Raw genomic sequence first — 23,528 nt, forward strand, 5'->3', positions numbered from 1 at the left:
CAGGAATGACACTTGGACCTGGATAGTAATTACTGACTGCTATCTCTGGACCTGCGATCCCTAATAACATGTAAGCTACACAACTCCAATTAATCTGTGTTACTTTACAACAATATAAGAGTATATAACAGAATATAACAATATATTTTATATACCAATTTATATATTTGTATATAGATTTATATTCAATGATTTATTCTTTGCTAGCTATTTTTGCTACTTTGTACCTTCATCCATATGAGTATACCAGAATAGATAGAGTGCTATTGTTTGTCCACTTTTTCATCTGTTTGTTAATATGATGTTCTTTATCACAACCTACAGAGTCGGATGAAGACCGCATTATTGAAAGTGTTTACTGCTCTCTAAGAATCTTCTTTTGATTAAATCACCTTTTCAAGTCAACCTAAGGAGTGCTTGTGTTCTTTATACTCTCTACATATTGGATTTGGGACCCAATTGAAGCACCCACTGAGAACTTGAAAACTAGAGTGCTACATACAAATCCTACTATAATGGTCAGATGAAGACCTGAACCAGCTGTGTCAGTGGTGGACATAGTAGTACAGCAGACGTTGGGAGCGACACACATGGTGCAGAGATGCTGCTTGAATTTCAGGTCACTTTTAACCTCCATAGAGATGTTCTGCCTTGGGTTTCCACTCAAGAAAGTCCAGGTAATCCTGTTTTTATTTTTGTCTTCTAATATTCCTTCTTATGTGTCTGTACTATTCACACCTTTACAGATGGAGCAGAGCTATAAATTTAAGGTAAACAGTTGGACGTAAAGAGGCTTTCATGCTGAAATCTGTGTCGGTACTGATGAGCATGCAACTCCCATGTATGTCAGTGGAGTTTCAGCAGCCCTTTCATGTGAAGTTGAAATTCTCTGTGCAAGTTTTCACGTCATAGCTGAAAAAAGCTGCTGTGGAAGTAAGACACACTTCTTATTTTAGGTGTAAATGCTGAGGATGGGCCCCAGTGAATGGCATTGGGGTTATCGTTATGCAGCTCTGCTGTTTTTTTTTCTTCCAAGTAAAATGCCAGGACCTATGACATGGGATCTATCCAAGTCTGGTATATGGCTGCTCTGCTCCCGTGACCAAGGACAGTCCTGCATTTTTTTATTTATTTTTTTTTTTCCCTCTGCTGGATTCAGTTTAAAAAAAAAAAAAAAAAAAAACGGACACCCGACAGTCCTCATTATAGTCAATAGGTGATATGTGTGACTGCTATTTTAGTGGTCTGCTTCTCTATTGTTCAGGACCACAACAACAGAGAGGCGATGCTAGTGTGAACCTAGCACTGCGTATGAACATTATCAAGATAAAATCCCTGAAAAGCCTAAAAAACCTATACATTGTTTAACACTGTACTGGCTATTTATTAATTGGTCTCAGGACAACCATTGTAAAGCTATATTCACATTTGCTCTGAAGTCTCTGTTGTAGACTACATCAGCGTCTTTGCCTGAAAATCGGCAGACAGATCAGTCCTGCACAGTGGACCACTGGATTCAGTTTTAAAATGACACAACCAATCACATTATAGTCAAACGGTCTGTCATACTATGTAACTGCTTTTTTTTTTTTTTTTTTTTTTTTTGCACTCTGCCACTTTCTTGTTTTGTTTTTACGATTTGCATATAGCTGTTGGAAGAGGTAAGGCTTATTTTAACTGTTAGTCCTGCTTCATGTTCAAACATCACCAGATTGGCTAATGCTAGTTAACTGAGGTACATTATGACCCTCTCAGGGGACAGTGACCGTGACTTCTAGAGACTTAAATTGCTCAAATGTATTTGTAACTTGCAATTGCAGTATCATTGGGAGCACAATGTATCTCCATTTGCTATCATTAGTGGAGAAGCTTCATGGCAACCCATCAATACTTGCTTGCTCTGCAACAAAGTCATATTCTTGGGTTGTGACAAAACCTTTTGAGGGTCTTAGTTTGTACAGTGAAACCAAAAATAATAACAGAGTTGTTCTCAGTTGGTGTGCAAAGAAGCAGTTCATCCTGGTAAAGAGAAGTACAGACCATGTGATACTTTAGTATATTGTAAAGAGGCATTACTGGTCAGCTATTCCGTGGTTTACCAGTGAAATCACCATGCTTATTTGTTGGATTCTCCATCCAAGTATTGTAGGTTGTCTGGCTTCACATCACAGTCGTCCAGAAACGACTATGTATGTTCAAAATACTGTATCCTGAGGCCTCTGTAACTTGAGGGACCACTGCAAGGGGGAGTTCACACTACCATTACTAAAATCCGTCTCCGTCCGTTCCCATTGACACTAATGTAAACAACATGACAGACTCTAGCTTCTGTCATGCTTGTATGCTTTTGTAACAGAAGATAGTCGTGAATACAGGACTTATGTTTTCTGTTACAAAAGTTAACAAACATGAAGGGAGCTAGCTGTGAAACTTGGTCCATGTGCTAGCCAGATCTACCGGCTTGAACTTCATGTACCATTTACAGTATGTCGCTGGGAGGCAGGGACTCCTAGTATCATGGATAATTATACTGCTAAGAGTCTTGCTCACAGCATGAAGTTCAAGCTGGTAAATCTGGCTAACACCTGGACTGAGTTTCACGGGTGAATATCGGTCGTGTGTAGCTACCCTTACATGATCAGAGTGTCCAAAAAATGTGAACAGTGAGCGAGAAATAAGTGCTGACAAACACTTCATTTGTCTCCAGTGGGAACATAGGATCAAGCACACTAAAAATGCCATGTAACCCTTTCTTGCATAGATAAGTTTCTATTGGTAGACCCCCGAAAAAATGTATGCTGTCTAAGATATTTCTAAAGCATATGGCTATCGTTAGACCCATGGTGGTGTACTGTATATAGAAATACCATATTGTTAATGAAATTTCCTGGTGGTGGCTACAAATTAAACCCCATCTCTGGTTGGTAGGCAATGTCCAAAAATATTATGTTTCTATTAAAATTATTTCTATTATCTATGAGAAAAAGAATTCCAATTGTGCTGGAATCGGTGCCGCAGCGCCTATTAGATGTTTTCTCTTCATAAAATTCACTATTTCTGAAGAACACTCATGCATTTAGAAATACTGTCTGACGTCTTAAGTAATAGATTACATTATTTTAATCTTAGTCCAAAAAATTAATCCTGTTTGCTCTACATTTATTTTGGTCATAGTCCTGCAAACATAGACGATAAATAAGGAAATTACTTCTGAGATGGGAAATTCCACTCTGTGGTGTGAAATTACTTTCTGTTTCTCTATTTACAGTCCTGAATGATTCATAGTGTTTTGTAACGTCCTTGACACACCTTCTGCATTTTCTTGGTGGTGTTTATGCTGAATGCACAATAGCGTTGTGTCTGTTAATAGTGGATCCAGCACAGCAACCCATCGACTTGTAATGTAGTATTATTCTTCCCTTCAATTCTGACAGCAGTAGGAAAACAACCTTAGGTGCTGTTTACATTCCATTGGAGGTTTATATTGGGTGGAATTTTATTTATTTTTTTTGATAGATGGCTCTCAGTATACCACTGAGTAGAAAAAGAAAAACTTGAATTATTTATCAATACATCATGTAGTAATGGCCAGCCTAGAAGAGTCTTTCTCTCAATACGTAGTGATGTAGCCCTTACAGCCTGGGGGGCTTATAGGCCTCTCTACAGTATAGAGGCACATGAATTATATATAGCACATGGTAAGTGGGGATCCTGTTGGAGATTTTTGTAAGAGCTTTAAAGGGGTATTCCCACATTGCATACTCACCAGTCTTCACACCTGTAAAATCTTCTTTCTTCCTGGTTTCTTGCATCATTTGGTGGGCGGGGTTTCACAGGCAACCTGTCAATTAGCTCTGCCACCAAATTAGTGTGTAGCTCCGCCCACCCATATTGGACTATGAAGTACAGGCAGAAGCAACTCCATTCTGTGTTACATACAGAGACTGCCTGTCTCTGCCATAATGAACACAATTGAATTAGTTAGCCTGATAACTGGGAGAACAGAAGAAATGAAACAGCTCCTCTCCCCTATCTGATAGCAGGAAGCTAGGTCACGTGGTGCAGACACAGGAATAGCTAGATACACAGGCTCGCTCCCTGCACTTAGCCCCTCCTCCCTCCCCCTGAGAGCAGCAGATACATCACTTGACTCATGACCAGATAAGTCAGGGCTGTGTCAACAGAGAAATGAATAAAGTAAGATAGTGGACAAACCAAGCAGTTTTGCTGAAGCAGTGTATTTAGGAAAAGTCTTACATCCACATTAACAAGCAGTATAGATTGGATCCTTGTGATGGGACAACCCCTTTAAGTTACATCTCTTACAGCATATAGATATGAGCAGCCCACTGCATGAACTGTGGTCATTCTGTGCTATTTTGATGCAAAATTTGTTTGTAGTTCTATAGAAAGTCATTGTACACACCCTTGCATGATAATTGATTCTCTGTATTCTTGGGATGTACATTACACGTGGAATTGACTTCTTCCATGGGTGGTAAGGTCCTGCCATCACAATTCCTGCTGGTAAGGTAAAATGCTTACCATCACCGATTATATAGAATACTGTAAATGTCTGTTCCCATACTGTACTGTTAGAAAGTGTTATGTTTTCTATGACTTTAAGGGGGAAAAAAAAGTGTAACTGATATGAAACCGCACACCTTCTTTTCTTTTTAGTTTCTGAAACCCTAGATCGAAGCTCAAGAACGCTCCGAATAATTAATGTAGAGAGAGATGGAAATGTCTTGTATACTTGGAAGGTATCTTTCAGTAACTTTCTACATTTTATATATATATTTTTTTTATGCATATTTGATTGCTTTGTGTTTTCTTTAAGTCATCAAGTGGGCGTATGTAGAGTAAATTGTACCTGGTGAAAAACCATCTCTGTTGCAGTATGTTTACCTGTTGTCCCCTGCTTCCCTTCCTGGCCAGGGGTGTGGGGGTTTGTTTAGTTAGTGTGCTAGAGATGGAAAGAATAAGTTCCATCTCTAAATATCACTGTTGGCAGAAGGATATCAGAAATTCATGTTTCTTCTGTCCGTTCTTCTGAAACCTAGACATCGTTGAACCAGTCCCAATGATGGACTAAGCATAACATATACTGTAGTTTTTCTGTTTTACCGTTGGAATATTCTCATTGTAGCCCTTGACAGCAGTACAAGCAGAAATGTGACCCACACACCAAAAGCAATGTTGTGCATGCCTGTTCTAGGTTAATAGTCTTTAAATGTTCTGCATATAAAGGGAAGTGACATTTTTATGTTTTGCAGGGAGTAGAGGGGCTCACAAGTGTTGGCATATATGATCCTGGTTCCAAACAAAATAAGGTAAGGTTTCATTGCATAAGGCTGCACATTCTTTTAAAAGTTGCTTATCTGTTTGTTTATATGTTTTTGTTTTGTTGATGTAACATCAAGCTCTGTATTAGGGTTAGTTTACACGCAATTCCGCGTGTGCATATTCCATCGTGGCTGCCGCGACGGGATGCCTGTGCAGTGCACGGCATCCTGTCGCAGCTTTCCGGTCTGGATTAGGCCCAAATGAATGAATGGGCCTAGTTTGGAGCATGCTGCCGCGAGGCGGACGCCGCGGCTGAATCGGCCACGGATTCCGCCTGAAGAAAGGGCAGGTTGTTTTGCATGTTGCCGCTAGCGGAAAAAAGACAACCATAGACCACCATTGTGAGGGGGTGCATTATGACGTGGATTCTGCACCATAATCCGCCCCCTCTGTGCCCGTGTGAACTAGCCCTAGAGAGTTTGGGAATAGTTCAGCCAGCGGTTGAATTCGACTCAAGGATTAGGCATGCAATATTGACTACAGTACGTCCACCATGACACCCTAAGTTGGTTAGGACACCAAAGCTACTTTGGGAATTCATAGCCATTACAACTATAACCTTTTTGTATTGAGAAGGTAACAGGCTAAGTGCTGGAGTTCAGGTATATTACCCCCAAGTTTCTGATGTATGTATGGTCCAGGGTGGATCTGGAGTAGGCCTCAGCCTAGGTGTAAGTAAGCCACACAGCAGGCCTCACCTCTGAGATCTGTGGCTCAAATGTAGGTCCCTTGAATCTACCCTTGTGGATTGGGGACCGTGTATGCACCTCCCTCCTTATTCACTTTTGTGGGAATTCTGTGAATATCTGAGCAGACCTATTTGGCTGTCCTTTGAAAACCAGTGAAGTGCTTCATATTTGTGGCCACTTCCCCTCTCAGTGTCAGTGTGGGGACCCCCATTTTTGAAATTGGAATTGCCACTTTAGCATTATTTAATGTACTACCGTATATACTCGAGTATAAGCCGACCCGAATATAAGCAGAGACCCCTAATTTTACCACAAAAAAACTGGGAAAACTTATTGACTTGAGTATAAGCCGAGTGGGGGAAATGCAGCAGCTACTGGAAAATTTCCAAAATTAAAATGGAGTTTTTGGGTGCAGTAGTTGCTGGGTGCTGGGGAAGGGAAGGGGGTGTTTTGGTTGTCTGTCTGCCCCTTCCCTGAGCTTGAGGACTGAGGTTTTTTTCCCTCCACTTGGAATTCAGCCTGGCTGAATATAGGGTATCTGCAGTGCTCCTATTAACCCCTTCCCGACAGAACAGGAGCACTGCAGATACCCTATATTCAACAGACTGGGCACTTTCAGACACAGGGATACCTAATGTGTATGTGTTTCACAGTAATTACCTACTTTTCTATGTATTGTAGGGAAAGGAGTGATTTAGAACTTATTTACTTAATTTTTTTATTAAAGTTTTTTGTTTCTCTCCCCCCACTATTTTATGGGAGATTCTATACAAAACTATTGCGGCTGGTCATAGACAACCCCCCCCCCCAAAAAAAAAAAAAAAAAAAAATATTTTTTTTATTTTTTTTTGTTGCTTGACTCGAGTATAAGCTGAGGGGAGCTTATTCAGCACAAAAAAAATCGGCTTATACTCAAGTATATACGGCAATTTGTTTTTTATTCGTCCAGATGCTAAATTCAACAGTGGCTTGCAAAAGTATTCATACCCCTTGAACTCTTTCACTTTTTTTACATTTAAAACAAAACAAATAAGCACACAATACAAAAACATGAAAGCAAGTCCCAAACAAAAACTGCCAAAAACGAACATCATCGAAACAAATGAGATTTACAAAGCGACTCAGTAAAGCTAAGGCCCAATGATCATAACTTGATAAGGGGAGAAGAGAGGGAGGTGGGGGGGGGGGGAGAGGGGTTAGGGTAGACCAGAAACCAGGAGCCCCAGCAACCATTCCAGTGAAATGGGACCTGTCAAATAGGATTCAACTCACCATATCCCTATAATCCTTGGTATCTTGAAAGAAAATCCAAGGCATCCAGGAATCGATTAAATCTTTTTCACATTTTGTCACCTTACAACCACAAAGTTTAAATGTATTTTATTTGATACTAGTAGACTACCCGCGGCTTCGTTCGCGGAAAACATGTTTATTTTTTGGTTATGATAAAGTAAAATTCTCAGTGTCACACTGAAATTGACATTTTCAGAGCGCTACAGTAAATCTTTTTTTCCACTTTAAAGTTTTATTTTGGCATTTTACGAATTTCTCGTAACATTGATGTGAACAACTTTTTTTTTTTTTTTTTTTTTTTTTTTTAAATTTCAACATTTTTATTGATTTTACATATTCGATACATATTATTATGTAGTATATAAACTTACAACTACTTTTTTAACTATTTTTATCAAAAATTAAACTTTATGCACCTTACACAAAGATATAAAACATTTACACCAGGGGTAGCAGGGTAGTAGCAGCGGCTGCCACAGGGCCTGGGACATTAGGCTGCTTAGTGACAGCCGCTACCGCTGTGTTCTTGTTTTAATAGGCCGTTACTGACTGTAGTTACTCCAGGTGGTAACAGGCCCTACTTACTTACAGATCCTGGCAGCGGCCCCACAAACATTATTATACTCGAGGGTCTGAAAAGACTGTGTTACTTACCTCTCTGGGCAGGCTTCAGGCCTACTTGTGTGATGTCCCTGACTTCACATGACCGGGGCCTGCGTCCTTTGCGTTGCGACCCAGGTGCCCCCCCCCCTTCCCCCGGGTCACCTGACATCTTGAATATGGCCGCCATCAGTGGGAAGTACAGTAAAGACAGGGAGAGGTAAGTAACAGTGTTTTTACGTTTGTATTCCTCCTGGGTCTCCGATTATAATACTCTGGGGTCTGAAAAGCCCTAAGAGTATAATAATTGTTCATGGGTGTCCACAATGGGGCATAATGCTGGGTGAAGGGGCCACAATGGGGTATAATACTGTGTGCAGGGGCCACTATTGGGTACAATACTGTGTTCGGGGGCCACTATGAGGGTATAATACTGCGCACAGGAATGCGGGTGGGTCGGTCAGGGTCTTCAGTGTCGGGGGAAGGGGGACCATGTCAAAAGTTCGCCACAGGGCCCCGCCGTTCCTAGCTATACACCCAATTAACAACATAGTGCAACCCTCCCTCCAGTGTAATTTATAAGTAGTTCATGGGCAAAAGAGTAGAATTGGTTTCCACTATCTATTGTAGTGCATCAGTAATGAAAGCTCCCTGTATAGTCAGAAATAATGACAATCTTACTATGAGGTAGTTTTCGCCTGACCAATATTGTTGCTCAGTAAAGCTGCTTGCACACTACAGTAACACTACAGTCTACCGGCTGTGGATTCTACATCTCCATAGACTTCTATGGAACGTGCAAAATTCACAGCTTTGTACACAAAGGCGGCTATGGAACCGCCAAAATCATGTCCTGGAGGCCCATGAAAAATACTGCAGTGGGCAAGCAGCCACTAAGGATACCAAACATGTTTTGTTAGTGCATGCGTGCGTGTACATGTGTGTGTGATCCATGTGTATGTATGCGTGTGTGCATGCAAGTGTGTGTGGTCCGTGTGTGTGTGTGTGTGTATATAGTGTGATCCATGTGTATGTATGCGTGTTTGCATGCACATGTATGGACCGTGTATATGTATGCATGTGATCCATATGTATGTGTGCATGCACGTGTGTGGTCCGTGTATATGTATGTGTGTGTGTGTGTACGTGCATTTGTGTGTTTGCACACATGTGATCCATGTGTATGTGTGTGTGCATGCACATGTATGTGTGTGTGTGGTCCGTGTATATGTATGAGTGTATGTGCACAAGTGATCCATGTGTTTCTGTGTGTACAGAGCATGTGCCCATGCGTGTGTTAGTTGTGTGTGAGTACGCATGTGCTCTGTTTGTCAGAGTGAGTAGTGTGCATCAAGCTGAGTGTGTTTGCGTGCGTGTGTGGCATTTATAGGGTGGTGTTGTGGTATGTGTGTGTGTGTGTGTGTGTGTGTGTGTGTGTGTGTGTGTGTGTGTGTGTGTGTGTTTAGAGTGGTCTGGTGTTTGTGTGGTGTGTTGTGACATTTATGAGGTGTTGTGCTTGTGTGTTGGTGTATGTGTGCTGTCTGATGTTTATATGGTGTTTGTGTGTGGTGGTGCATCCCCTTTGGCAGTGACTCTTTGGCGCCGTCGCTATAATCCGTCCCTGTCAGTCACAACTCAGCACTTTCACATTTCCCCATTATATGTATAGGGCCTAAATTTAGGGGCCACAATCTCATGACAGGGGGACGCTAGAAGATGTAACGTGCGCAGTATTCTGCTCCTGTGTGTGGTGAAAGGAAATTGAGTTTTATATAAAGATTTTATCTCCTAGACCAACACAAAGTAGCAGATAATTGTGAAGTGGAAGGAAAACTATACAAGGTTTTCAAAACTTTAATCAAATAAAAATCTGAAAAGTGTGACAAACAAAAGTATTCAGCCTCCCTATATCAATACGTTGTAGAGCCACCTTTCGCTGCAATTACAGTTGCAAGTCTTTTGGAGTATGTCTACACCAGCTTTGCATCTAGATTTTTGCCTACTCTTCTTTGCAAATTAGCTCACACTTGGCCAGATTGAATGAAGATGGTCTTTGAGCAGCAATTGTCATGTCTTGCCACAGATTTTGTATGTTTAGGGTCCTTTTCTTGCTGGAAGGTGAATCTCCTTCCTTGTTTCAAGTATTTTGCAGCTTCCAACATGTTTACTTCCAAGATTACCCTGTATTTAGTTCCATCCATCTTCCCATCAGCTCTGACCAACTTCCCTGTCCCTGCTGAAGAAAAGCCTCCCCAGAGCATGATGCTGCCACCACCATGTTTCACAGTGGGGATGGTGTGTTCAAAGTGATGAGTAGTGTTACTTTTCCGCCGCACGTAGCACTTTGCATTTAGGCCAAAAAGTTCAACTTTGGTCTCATCTGACCAGATCACCTTCTTCCACATATATGCTATGACCCCTATATGGCTTGTGGCAAACTGCAAATGGCACTTATTAGGTCTTTCTTTCAACAATGGTTTTCTTCTTGCCGCTCTTCCATAAAGGCCAGATTTGTCGAGTGCACGACATATATGGATTGAACAGTGCTCCTTGGTATCCTCAAAGCTTGAGAGACGTTTTTATAACCTAACACTGCTTTAAACTTCTCCACAACTTTGTCTGACCTGTCTGGTGAGTTCCTTTATCTTCATGATGCTGTTTGTTCACTAGTGTTCTCTAAGAAACCACTGAAGCCTTCAAAGAACAGGTTTATTTGTACTGAGACTAAATTACACACAGCTGGACTAGTTAAGTGAATTCTGAAGGCAATTGCTTGCGCTGGATTTTATTTAGTGGTATTGGAGTACAGGACACTGAATACTTTTGCACGTCGCACCTTTCAAATTTTTGAAATTTTTTTTTTTTTTAAAACCTTGAATCATTTTCCTTCCACTTCACAATTATCTACTACTGTGTTGGTATACTACCTAAATCTCAATAAAATACATTTAAGTTTGTTGTTGTAAGATGACAAAATTTGAAATTTTTCATGGGTAATGAATACTTTTGCAAGCCACTGTATAGTATGGAATATGGAATGCTTACTCTCAGAATTGCCCGGAAAATTGTGTAAATGACAGTACAAAAAAAACCTCTAAATTTTTTTTATTTTCAAAAACAATTTAAAAAGCACATGAAACACTTGACTGTTTTTCTGTTTTTACATTAGGCATAAAACACAAAGGGGAATTCAATTAAGTGAGTGCCAGTTTTCTAGCACACACTTTGCACCAAATGGGCCACAGCTTTTTTTCCACTGTTCTCTCCGCTTTTCAAAAAAGTGGGTGGAGGGGCAGGGGTCAGGTCAAGCCAGAGCATGGATAAAAGACTTGCAAGTATGGTTTTTGGGATTTCATAGAAGTATTTTGTTTTTCTTTACAGCTGCTGTATTCCTTTGATCATGAAGTTAATATTGTAAGCGCTTCAGTGAACAATGAGAAAACATTACTTGGTAAGGTGTGTGTGTTTATATGTGTGGGGTGTTTTTTTGCTTTTTTTTTCTATGCAGTTTAGTTTACAATAAAGAGGAAAAAAAGTACAAAAAGCAATGGAAAGACTTAGTATTGTAGTTGCAACTCCGCTTCGAAGTACAAATGTGCCTAAATTTGGCATAGATTAGTGCATTGTGACAAGTGGTATAAGCTTAAACTATACAGTCTATAGATGCATAAAGCAATGTGAGAACACCGTGTGGATTTTCAGACTGCCTGTCTAAGTTTATACTGTTTGTTAGTAAATGTGGGCCATTGTATCACCATGACCCATGCACACCTGTGGCTTCATTGATACAACTGAGATTTTTTTTTTTTGTGTGTGTGTGTGTGGGTGTTATTATTCAGGGTATTTCTTCTTACTATGTCCAAATAAAAGTGGATCTTAAACCTTGTAGCTGACCTATTTTCCCTTGTATGTGGATTACTTTTAACGCGTTTATCTGAATTTTCATGTTTGTTTTTAGCCTTAAGTTACTGCCATCCGATACATGAATCCCAAAGTCAACTTCTGTCACCAGGTAAGCTGTAAAAAGTAACTGAAAAAACCCTAAAATCTGTAAGATGTGTTCATGCTCCAGAATTCAGAGTGCTTTTTAGTTGACAGAGGGGAAAGCAAGAATGGACTGGCTAAGTACAGAAAAGCATTTTTCTTTGATAAGGTATACTACAGAGTTTTATTTGTTTGTACTATTCATTTGTTAAGTATGTTTAAGGCTAAGGCCCCACGTTGCGGAAACGGAGCTTTTTTAGTTGCAGATATTGTTGTGTTTTTTTGAGCCAAAGCAAAGAGTGGCTACAAATGGAATCGGAAATACTCACCGGCCACTTTATTAGGTACACCATGCTAGTAACGGGTTGGACCCCCTTTTGCCTTCAGAACTGCCTCAATTCTTCGTGGCATAGATTCAACAAGGTGCTGGAAGCATTCCTCAGAGATTTTGGTCCATATTGACATGATGGCATCACACAGTTGCCGCCGATTTGTCGGCTGCACATCCATGATGCGAATCTCCCGTTCCACCACATCCCAAAGATGCTCTATTGGATTGAGATCTGGTGACTGTGGAGGCCATTGGAGTACAGTGAACTCATTGTCATGTTCAAGAAACCAGTCTGAGATGATTCCAGCTTTATGACATGGTGCATTATCCTGCTGAAAGTAGCCATCAGATGTTGGGTACATTGTGGTCATAAAGGGATGGACATGGTCAGCAACAATACTCAGGTAGGCTTTGGCGTTGCAACGATGCTCAATTGGTACCAAGGGGCCCAAAGAGTGCCAAGAAAATATTCCCCACACCATGACACCACCAGCCTGAACCGTTGATACAAGGCAGGATGGATCCATGCTTTCATGTTGTTGACGCCAAATTCTGACCCTACCATCCGAATGTCGCAGCAGAAATCGAGACTCATCAGACCAGGCAACGTTTTTCCAATCTTCAATTGTCCAATTTCGATGAGCTTGTGCAAATTGTAGCCTCAGTTTCCTGTTCTTAGCTGAAAGGAGTGGCACCCGGTGTGGTCTTCTGCTGCTGTAGCCCATCTGCCTCAAAGTTCGACGTACTGTGCGGCGTTCAGAGATGCTCTTCTGGCTACCTTGGTTGTAACGGGTGGCTATTTGAGTCACTGTTGCCTTTCTATCAGCTCGAACCAGTCTGGCCATTCTCCTCTGACCTCTGGCATCAACAACGCATTTCCACCCACAGAACTGCCGCTCACTGGATGTTTTTTCTTTTTCGGACCATTCTCTGTAAACCCTAGAGATGGTTGTGCGTGAAAATCCCAGTAGATCAGCAGTTTCTGAAATACTCAGACCAGCCCTTCTGGCACCAACAACCATGCCACGTTCAAAGGCACTCAAATCACCTTTCTTCCCCATACTGATGCTCGGTTTGAACTGCAGGAGATTGTCTTGACCATGTCTACATGCCTAAATGCACTGAGTTGCTGCCATGTGATTGGCTGATTAGAAATTAAGTGTTAACGAGCAGTTGGACAGGTGTACCTAATAAAGTGGCCGGTGAGTGTATATAGAAAGCTCTTATACTTCTAACTTCTGCTCAATCTAGTTCTGGCTTTGGCTCAAAAAAACGCAACACAATCTGCAACAAAAAAAGCTGTGTTTCCGTAACTTGGGGCCTTAGCCTAAAAGTAGGGGACCATTCAACCTTTTAACTTATGGCAGATTGTGGCTTCCACAAGTGCAGAAACCTAACCAAACAGTTTGTTTGCAAAGTCACTTTTGACCACATTGAACGTGGACTGCAGGGTCAGAAAGTTGTTGGTGATCAGTGTTTCCCTCCATGTTTGAAAAGATGCATACAATATATGCATACAATAATACAAAATATGCAGGTTTTAAATTAGTCTTGTTTATGAACACAAATAGGTCTATTGAGCATGCATCTTATGACCTTGCAATGGAGATTTTTTTTATTTTTTTTCCCCTAAATATCTCTTTTGTCACTTTAATGATGGTGCATGACGACTGTATAAGAAGCACTTGTTTACCAAAACCAAAGGCTGGAAGTGTACATTTCTAGTATAATCCACCATGCATGGAAATGTTGACAGTTACGCAGTAATTATATTGATAAAGTACACACTGTTCATGGAGTTCTGACTTGTTAATGAAATGATTTCTAGTGTCGGTCATGCATACATGTTACATATTCTGTTATATTTTGTATGTGTAGCAGTTATGCTTTTTGCACTCTCTCAAAAGACTTTTGTTGGAGCAATAATCTAAATTCTGAACTGTTTCTCTTGTCATCAGGAAACAAAAAGTTGCAGCCATTCTGAATTCAGAGACACACTAGAGTTTGCAGTGTGTTAGGTGTTGTGGAATTGCTGGCAGCCAACCCATTGCAGTATACAGTATAGTATTGATGTAGTAGATGGTATTTATTAAAATCCCTTCCATACACTGCATGAAATAAAATAATAATAAAAAACTTACAGCATGTTAAACACAAATAATATTGCTGCAGCTTTAGCTGCACTGTTCAACCTTTGAACCCAGCAATCCTATGGACATTCCACACCAGACCTGTCCTGTATGTTTTTAGCTTTTAGAAGGGTTTTTTTTTTTTTTTTTGTTTTTTTGTGTGGATTTTAATGGTATAGGACATCGATATTAAATCACAGGGGTCTCTCTCAACACCCCAGTTGATCAGATGCTTGAAAAGGCTGTGATATTGATATTTTCAATATAACATTAAAGTTGCTGTTTTATTTAGTTTCCAGATATTTGGCTCTACTTATTGAAATAAAACCCATCAACAATGTGAAAGTTCTCAAAGCTGTTGATGGCTGTATTCGAGTTCAGGTAAGATGTTGCCTTTTTTAAATTAATTTCCAATGTTAAGAAATTCAGAAAGGTGTGTACAAACATGTTTTGTCTTGCTTTTTGGACTATAAAGTTAAAGGAGCTATCCACTAATCTAACTGTTTTTAAAAGTGGAAACCCAATAAGTGCTGACATTGTGACATACAAACTTCTTTTAAAATATTTCCATCCGTTTACTCTATTTAAAGCCTGAGTACACTACAATGGGAAATTGACATACACACAGCTTTACACCAGGTTTCCATAGAAACCAACCTATTCTTAAAGGGCCACCACACACACACAAAAAAAATTACATATACCCGTGCTTCTGTTAGTGTTTATATATGTGCGTGTCTGTATATGTGTGCGTGTAATAAATAAAACACAAATAGAAAATATATATAATCGAATTAGCGTGTGTTTGAGCTTTTTTTTTTTTTTTTTTTTTTTTTTTTTTTTTTGTGTGTGTTGTGCACCACTCTGCTGCGTTCATCTGACAGTAGAGTTTGCCTAAATGCCTACTTTACAACCCTCCAGCCCCAGTAATAATATACCAATATTGACTTCAAGAATCTGCAGTCACTTTATCACACTAGGTAGAGATGCTAAGGGAGACTTTTCTTTCTTCCTTTCATACATAGGGAGTTGAGTGAGGTCTTCACACATGCTGCTTATGTTCAGAGAACAGAGAGTTCTTAATATAATTTGGAATACCATTACAATGGATCAGCAAGCAGGTGCAATGTAGAACTCATAACTAGTCATTATAATTGCACAACTGGCTAGTGCAATCTAAGCACACAATCTGCTATTGTATCCGCCTGCCTGGAAAATGCAATATAAGCTTATAACTAGCTTTTACATTAACGGAGCAGGTGGGTGCATTATAAGCACACAACTAAATATAAATGCCCAAAAGCCAGGTGCACTATAAAAACAATATTTTACGTCACTCTCTGGCCATACGTATTAGCTGATCTCTCATTTACCCGTTTGGGGTGGTAGATCTACTGATATAGTGTATATTCTACCTCTCAATAGGCAGCTCAAATCCAAAGAGCCAAACTGGTGTGTGTGTGTGTGTTTTGGGGGGTTTTTTGTGTGTTTTTGTTTTTCTTTTTTTCTCCCACTGCCATACATGGCAAGAAAAAAAAAAATGAGTAGGCAGTCCCCAAATTTGTATAAATAAATAGTACATCTGGCCCGCAAAGAAAGATGCCTTATGCGTCCCCAAGCACGGAAATATTTTTTTTAAAAAAGTCAAGGATGTAAGAATATGGTGACTTCAAGACTTTTTATTTTTTTAAGAGGTTAAAACTTAAAAAGCAAACAAAAGCAACTATATAAATTTATTATTGCCATAATCATGTCATTTTCACTGCACAGTGAATGCTGTAAAAATAAAGCCCATAAAGTTGCACAAATTCCAATTTTTCCAGTTCTACACCATTGTGAATTGTTAGTTTTTCTGTACATCATATGTAAATATTAATTGTTACTACTGCAAAGAACAATTTATATTGCAAAAAATTAAGCCCTCATACAGCTCTGAGTAGAAAAGTAAAGTTGTGGCTTGTGGAAGGCAGGGGGGTCAAAAATCGGAAAAAAATGCCTGTGTCAGGAATTGAACGTCTGTTTATATGTGCACTGTGAATTTTCTCTTAATTTTGTCTCTAGTTTTTATGTCCTGCTGAAAATATGTACCCTTCTAATGAAAGTCACCTGCTAGTAGTTTCAGAAGAAAAATGTGAGTATTTTCTAATCTCTAAAATGTAACGTTTGCCTGTCATGAAAAGTTGAAATATGCAAGATCTTTCTGGTCAGTCTGTTCTTTGACTGTAGTCTTTCATACATGATGTCCTATCAGTTTCTTTTTTCTGCTGCTAGTAATCACATTATTGCTGAAACACATTTCAGGCTAGGTTCATACTAGTGTTAGGGTTTTCATTTTTCGGGTCCCCAAGTGGATCCAAAGAACGGAAACCCAATCTACTTATTTTCATTTTAGATTGAAATCAGTGGAGAAAAAATTCTTCCTTGCAGGATCTCTCTCTTCACCTAGCTTTACACTTGTCTTTAAGGCTGTGGGGATGTACCATAAGAAGCAGTCTGCCCTCCCATTCCCAATGCTAATGTTATGTCATTCTGCCAGGAGTAATTGTACAATAGCAAACAAAGAGCTGGGAAAAAGCCCAAGTGACTGGATTTGTACATACAGGACAAATACACAAATCCAAGTTGTTAAACACAAGAAAACAATCCATTTTTCATTTGTAATCGCCCAAGCAGCCAGAAGAAACAAGTACATAGAATACTTTTCTTACATTTTAAGCTGGGAGGTTTGCAGAATCTTAAGTTGTTTGCAAACATGCTGTGAGGAGAAGCAGTCCCTCCCATTTGCATTCACTGTGTCTTCACACAGATCCTCTCTCCCCACTCACTGCGATCAGTCTTGCTTTTATCTTCGCATCTAGTAACGTACTTCCCTGATTACAAAGAAGCCAATAGCAAATTAGCTAGAGGGTAGGCGCCAACTAGCAGAGACTTTAGGGAGGTTTTTCAGGCAGAAATCAGCAACATTTTTATTTTAGTACATTACATTTTGGTCCAGAATCACATACTCTATGAAATGAGACTAAGTTGTGTGAAAAGTTAGGGACTGTTTAAGAGAATTGTACAACATGCTAAAGTAAGTTTTATAAAATACATTTTCACATTTCACAACACCGAACAATATAGTGCTCCAGTGGCTATACAATCTCATTATATAACATGCACTATTGCAGGATCACATGAGATTTACAAATGGAAGGCAGAGAGAGAAGTTGAACTTCAAGGTTGCAGCTTAAGGCTATGTTCACATCTGTAGCAGAGACTCTGTCACAGTGTCCGTATGAAAATTGGCAGAGGAAAATCCAGCACAGACGAGCTTTTACTCCACCTCTTTCGGTTTTAGAATTGCCACTATTTTAGCGGTCCGCCTTTCTGTTTTTCTGATCTATCAGAAGACCAGAACAACAGACAGGTGACACTAAGGTAAAACTTTGTTTCGGTGTGTTTTGGCTTTTAACTTTTTTTTTAAAAGAATTCTCCCGCCAAATAATTTATTCTCTTTACAGATATTGATAAATATCATATGATCACTCGTGAGGAAGATGGAATGGGAGTGGTAAGGTTTTATAATCTATCCTTATAGCACATATTTGTACATTATTATTATTATTATTATTATTTATTTATTTTTGACATATTCATTCATTCATTCATTCATTCTTTGTTTTTGGGGTTTTTCTTAAAAAAAAAAAAAAAAAAAAAAGCTACTAAAACCTTACATACTGCCAAGTGTGTTGTTGCATTTTATTTTATCTATTGTGCTTCAGGTTATTAAAAATATTGGTCCAATTCCCAAGGAGAGAATCGCTGAAGACTTTGTGTGGGTGCAGTGGGATATGCTTGATCAGATGCTATTTTATGTTGTTCCTAAGGTAAATTCTATGCTTATATTTAACTTGTTCAGCATTTTATAACATAATTCTATCTTTATAGATAATGACCGTTTCTTAATAAACTGGCATGATAAATGTTTGAAAAGAAACTTTATAAAAAATAAATAGCTGTATGATTAGTCTATAGATAGGTTTCCAGTTTCCCCTGCATGCTTTTTATACTCTCATCTAAAGTTTTGTAGAACTGCTGCTAAAATAACTTTAACTAAAGCAGAAAAACGTGTGACCTATTGTTGCTTGTGTAAATACTTTGCTGCATGATATTTAGAAATTTCCGAATTTGCTGTTTTGTTCTCTGGGAAAGAGCAGGCTATGCATAAATGGTCTCTTCCTGTTTCAAAGGATTTTTAGTAGGAGTATGTTTCCTTCTTGCACTTTTTCTATGCAGTTCTTGACGCTGAAATCCAGCAGATTTAATAATTTAAAAAAAACAACAAAAAAAACCCCTCAGACCTGACACTACTCCTGACATGTGAACCCACCCAAATTTGCACAGTAAAATTGTCTTGAGGGTGGTCCTCTCCAAAGAAAAATGTATACAGAATACAGGATAAAGTATCTAGCAAGCAAGCATGACCCTACTGCAAGTACTGCACACAAGACACTCCGACCCACACACCTAACTATAGGGGTAGGTCTGAGCAATTAATCAGAAAATAACCAAAATTGACAGTCTGCTCAATTAACAGTTTGTGAATTAGTTCACATTGATTATTTGAATTATGGATAACTTTGCTTTGGTTCATCATTGTCCAGCCCTACATAGGGTGTCTCAACTTTTTCTTTGTCCTCTGACAACCTGCACATTACCTAGTTCAAGATGTCCCTGTCTTTCTTGGCCTCAATTATGACTTTCCTCTCATTCCTGGTCCCTGGTATAGTATCCCTTTTAAATCATGGTTCTTAGCATGGTTCCCTGACTTATTTTTACTCTTCAAAACAAAACAATACCCCTTTAACCCCTTAGCGACCCATGACGTACTATTACTTCATGGATGTCTGCTACTTAACGACCCATGAAGTAATAGTACGTCATGGATGTAAACAATCCCCGCAGCGCAGTGCGGGCGTTCTTGGAGCGGATGTTAGTTGTATCTGACACCTAACATCCTGCTCCATCCCTCTCCATCAGACATGAGTGCTGATTTTGGGTTTTAACCCGTTGATTGCCGTGATCAAACATGATCACGGCAAACAACGGGTTGCCCGATCTTGTAGGGATCCCCGGCACCCTCCGCTGCGAGATCGGGGGGTGCTGGTATCCCTACTATGTAGCCAGGGGTCTAATTAGTCACCCCAGCCAGCTCTGAGTCCCACTTACCTTTGTATCCTGGCCGGCGTCTTCTGGAGCTGTGCTGTCCCGTCCGTCTGCACGAGCCGAGCCTCACTTCCTGTTTACAGAGTGATAACGTGCAGGCTCTTACTGCAGCCTGTGACTCACTCTGTAACAGGATCAGTGATGCAATCTTCACTCATGCAAGTGTCCCATAGGGGACACATGAAAAAGTTAAAAAAAAAAAAAGTGGAAAAAAAAAAAGTGGAAAAAAAAATAGAGTTTTGAAACAATTAATAAAGTTATCAAGCCCCCAAAACCCTTTTTTTCTATAGAAAATGAATTATAAAAAAAAAAACCTAAAAATTAATCAAAACAATACATATTTGGTATTGCCGCGTCCGTAACAATCTGTACAATAAAACTGAAACAATATTTAATGTACACGGTGAATGACGGAGAAAAAAAACGGAAAAAACCCGCCGGAAGTAGTGATTTTTCGCCATCTCAGCTTACAGAATGTGCTATAAAAAGTGATCAAAAAGTCAAATGCACCTCACAACAGTACCAATAAAAAGCACACATTGTCCCGCAAAAAATAAGCCCCCAACCAACACTGTCAACCAAAAAATAAAAATGTTACGCCTCTCAGAAGATGGCGATGCAAAAAACATTGATTTATGTCTCCAAATGTGTTTTTGTTCTGCAGAATTAGTTACGCATAAAAAAAATAATATAAATGAGGTATCGCCATAACCGTACCGACCCGCAGAATAAAGATAATATGTTACTTATACTGTACGCTGCATGGTGAAAAATTTAAAAGGTAAAACGCAATGCCGGAATTGATTTTTTTTTTATTTAAATCCAGCAAAAAAAGAGTTAATAAAATGTATTCAGTAAGTTGTAGGCACCCCAAAATGGTGTCATTACAAAATACATCTCATCCCGCAAACAACAAGCCCTTATATGGCCGCGTCACCAGAAAAATAAAGAAAATATAGCATCTAGTAATGCAAGAACAAAAACCCGCAAAAATCGCCAAATTATTAGAACTCAACTGGCTGCGTCATGTAGGGAATATATAAGCTGTGCGAGCGAATATCAGGGGACACCCCAGATTTAGAGCTTACGAGGGAAAATATACCAGAAGTGACCCCAAAGTGACCCCCAGAGTGACTCCCCCAATTATAGGAGCTACTGGGACATAGTAGGGAATTTGGTGTTTGCAATGTCCTCCGCACAGCTTACATATTCCCTCTCCGCTGTGCAGTCCCGTCTGGGATACTAATACTCACTACACCCCCTGATAAATTCTTTGAGGTGTGCAGTTTTCAAACTGCGGTCACTCCTTTGGGGAATCCCCTTTTCTGGTACCTTACAGGCTCTACAAACATGACATGGCGTCTAGATACCAAACATCAGAATCTGTGCTCCAAAAGCCGCATCGCGCTCCTTCCCTTCTGTGCCCTGCTGTGCGCCCAAACTGCATTTTATGTCACATGTATGACACATGTATGATACTGGTGTAACCAGGATAATGTACGTAATGTCATATGTGGGTATAAATTGATATTAGGGCACAGCCAGACACAGAAGGGAAGAAGGTTATTTGGTTTTTGTAGCACAGACTTAGATGGTTTGGGGGGTTTTTTTTGGATGCCATGACACTTTTACAGAGACCCTAAAATTGCGCTTACAAAATGGGGTCACTTCTTGGGGAATTCCAGTTCACTGTCACCTCCAGGGCTCTACAAAAACATCATGGCACCCAGAAAGTCCCTCTAAATCTGTACCCCAAAAGCTAAAAAGCGCAGTGCTCCTTCCCTTCTGAGCCCTGCTGTGTGCCCAAGCAGCAGTTTACACCCACATATATAATTTTTTGCCCCTCGGGATGGCCCACTTAATAGTTTTAGGAGTGCAGGTCTCTGACAACACAAAGTGGGTGCAACGTATTGGGCACCGAAATGACATATTTCTTTAAAAATTAAAATTTTCATTTTGTACATTAATTTTTGGGAAGCATTTTTAGGCTCAAAATGATAATACCCCTTGATACATTCCTTGACAGGTGTAGTTTCTAAAATGGGGTCGCTTTTGAGGGGTTTCCATTGTATTGGTACTTTAGGGGCTCTGCAAATGCAACATGGCACCAGAAAACTGCCCTCAAAAGCCAAATAGCCCTCTTTCCATTCTGAGCCCCGCCATGTTCCCATACAGCAGATTATGACCACATATGGGGTATTGCCATGTTCAGGAGAAGTTGTGTAACAAACTGGGGGGCTTTTAATTCTCTAACTACTTGTAAAAATTAAAAATATGGACAATTTATTGGAAAAAAGTAATTTTTCATTTTCACATCTCAATGGTAAAAAAATCTGTGAAACACCTGTAGGGTCCAAGTGCTCACTAAACCCCTTGATAAATTCCTTGAGGGGTCTAGTTTTCAAAATGGGGTCATTTGGGGGGGGTCCACTGTTCTAGCACTTCAGGGGCTTTGCAAATGCAACATGGTGCCTGAAATAGATTTCAGCTAAATTTGCCCTCCAAAATCCCAATAGCGATCCTTCAGCTCTGGACCTCACAGCGTGCCCATACATCACTTTACATCCACATATGGGACATTTCTGTAGTTGGGACAAAATGCTTGACAATTTTTGGGGTGCATTTTCTCTTTTATCCCCTTGTGGAAATGCAACATTTTATAGCAAAAAATGTCACTTTTCCTTTTGTTGGGCCAATTCTGTTACACTCCTGTAGGGTCAAAGGGCTCACTATACCCCTTGGTAAATTCCTTGAGGGGTGTAGTTTCCAAAATGGGGTCACATTTTGGGGGTTTCCACTGTTTTGGCACCTTGGGGGCTCTGCAAACGGAACATGGTGCCTGAAAAGTATTGTACCAAAATCTGGCCTACAAAATCCAATTAGCGCTCCATCTGCTCTGAGAGCGACCGTGTGCCTGTACATTAGGGTACCAGCACATATGGGGTACTGTCGTGTTCGGGAGAAATTGTGTAACAAAATTTGGGGTGCAATTTTTCCTTTAACCCCTTGTGAAGATGAAAAATTTGGGGCTACAGTGACATTTTATTATAAAAAAAAGTAATTTTTCATTTTCACATATCAATGGTAAAAAAAAATCTGTGAAACACCTGTAGGGTCAAAGGGCTCACTATACCCCTTGATAAATTCCTTGAGGGGTCTAGTTTCCAAAATGGGGTGACATTTTGGGGGTTTCCACTGTTTTGGCACCTTGGGGGCTCTGCAAACGGGACATGGCGCCTGAAAAGTATTCTAGCAAAATCTGGCCTACAAAATCCAATTAGCGCTCCATCCGCTCTGAGAGCGACCGTGTGCCCGTACATTAGGGTACCAGCACATATGGGATATTATCGTGTTCGGGAGAAATTGTGTAACAAAATGTGGGATGCAGTTTCTCCTTTAACCCTTAGTAAATGTGTAAATTCTAGGGCTAAATGAATATATTAGCGACAGAAATTGAAAAATGTAAATTTGACCTCCATTTTGTTGTAATTGTTGTGAAATGCTGAAAGGGTTAAGAAACTTTCTAGCTGCTGTTTTGGATTCTTTCAAGAGTGCAGTTTTTAGAATGGGGTGACTTTCGGGGGGGTTTTATTAGAGAGGCCTTTCAAGTACCCTTCAGAACTGAACTGGTCCCTTGAAAAATGTGTTTTGGAAATTTTCTTGAATATTTGGAAAATTACTGCTTGACTTGTAAGCCTTATAATATCTGAAAAAAATGAAAGGGTAATTAAAATTTGACTGCTACATAAATCAGAGACATGGTTAATTATATTTATGAAAAAATTTGGGTAGTATGGATTTCTATTTGAAAGGCTTGCAATTTCAAAGTTTGAAAACTGCATTTTTTAAAAAAATTTCACCAAATTTCCTATTTTTTCATAATTAAAGACAAAACATATCGACTAAAATTTACTACTGACATGAAGTACAATGTGTTACGAAAAAACA

At 39.7% G+C, this 23,528-nt stretch overlaps 1 protein-coding gene across 1 annotated transcript in view; it reads left to right on the forward strand.

Annotated features, from left to right (window-relative positions):
• Nucleotides 1–461: 461 nt before the first annotated feature.
• Nucleotides 462–23,528, forward strand: part of GSAP (gamma-secretase activating protein) — a 51,191-nt gene continuing 28,124 nt past the window's right edge. The window contains exons 1-9 of the mRNA XM_075274139.1: nucleotides 462–677; nucleotides 4,681–4,763; nucleotides 5,277–5,333; nucleotides 11,310–11,379; nucleotides 11,887–11,940; nucleotides 14,665–14,753; nucleotides 16,434–16,503; nucleotides 17,876–17,925; nucleotides 18,137–18,241. Of these exons, the coding sequence (XP_075130240.1) occupies nucleotides 602–677; nucleotides 4,681–4,763; nucleotides 5,277–5,333; nucleotides 11,310–11,379; nucleotides 11,887–11,940; nucleotides 14,665–14,753; nucleotides 16,434–16,503; nucleotides 17,876–17,925; nucleotides 18,137–18,241 (654 nt within the window). The 5' untranslated portion in view covers nucleotides 462–601. The remainder of the gene's footprint in view (nucleotides 678–4,680; nucleotides 4,764–5,276; nucleotides 5,334–11,309; nucleotides 11,380–11,886; nucleotides 11,941–14,664; nucleotides 14,754–16,433; nucleotides 16,504–17,875; nucleotides 17,926–18,136; nucleotides 18,242–23,528) is intronic.

Source organism: Leptodactylus fuscus, chromosome 5 (assembly GCF_031893055.1).
Source record: "Leptodactylus fuscus isolate aLepFus1 chromosome 5, aLepFus1.hap2, whole genome shotgun sequence".
Classification (NCBI taxonomy): domain Eukaryota; kingdom Metazoa; phylum Chordata; class Amphibia; order Anura; family Leptodactylidae; genus Leptodactylus; species Leptodactylus fuscus.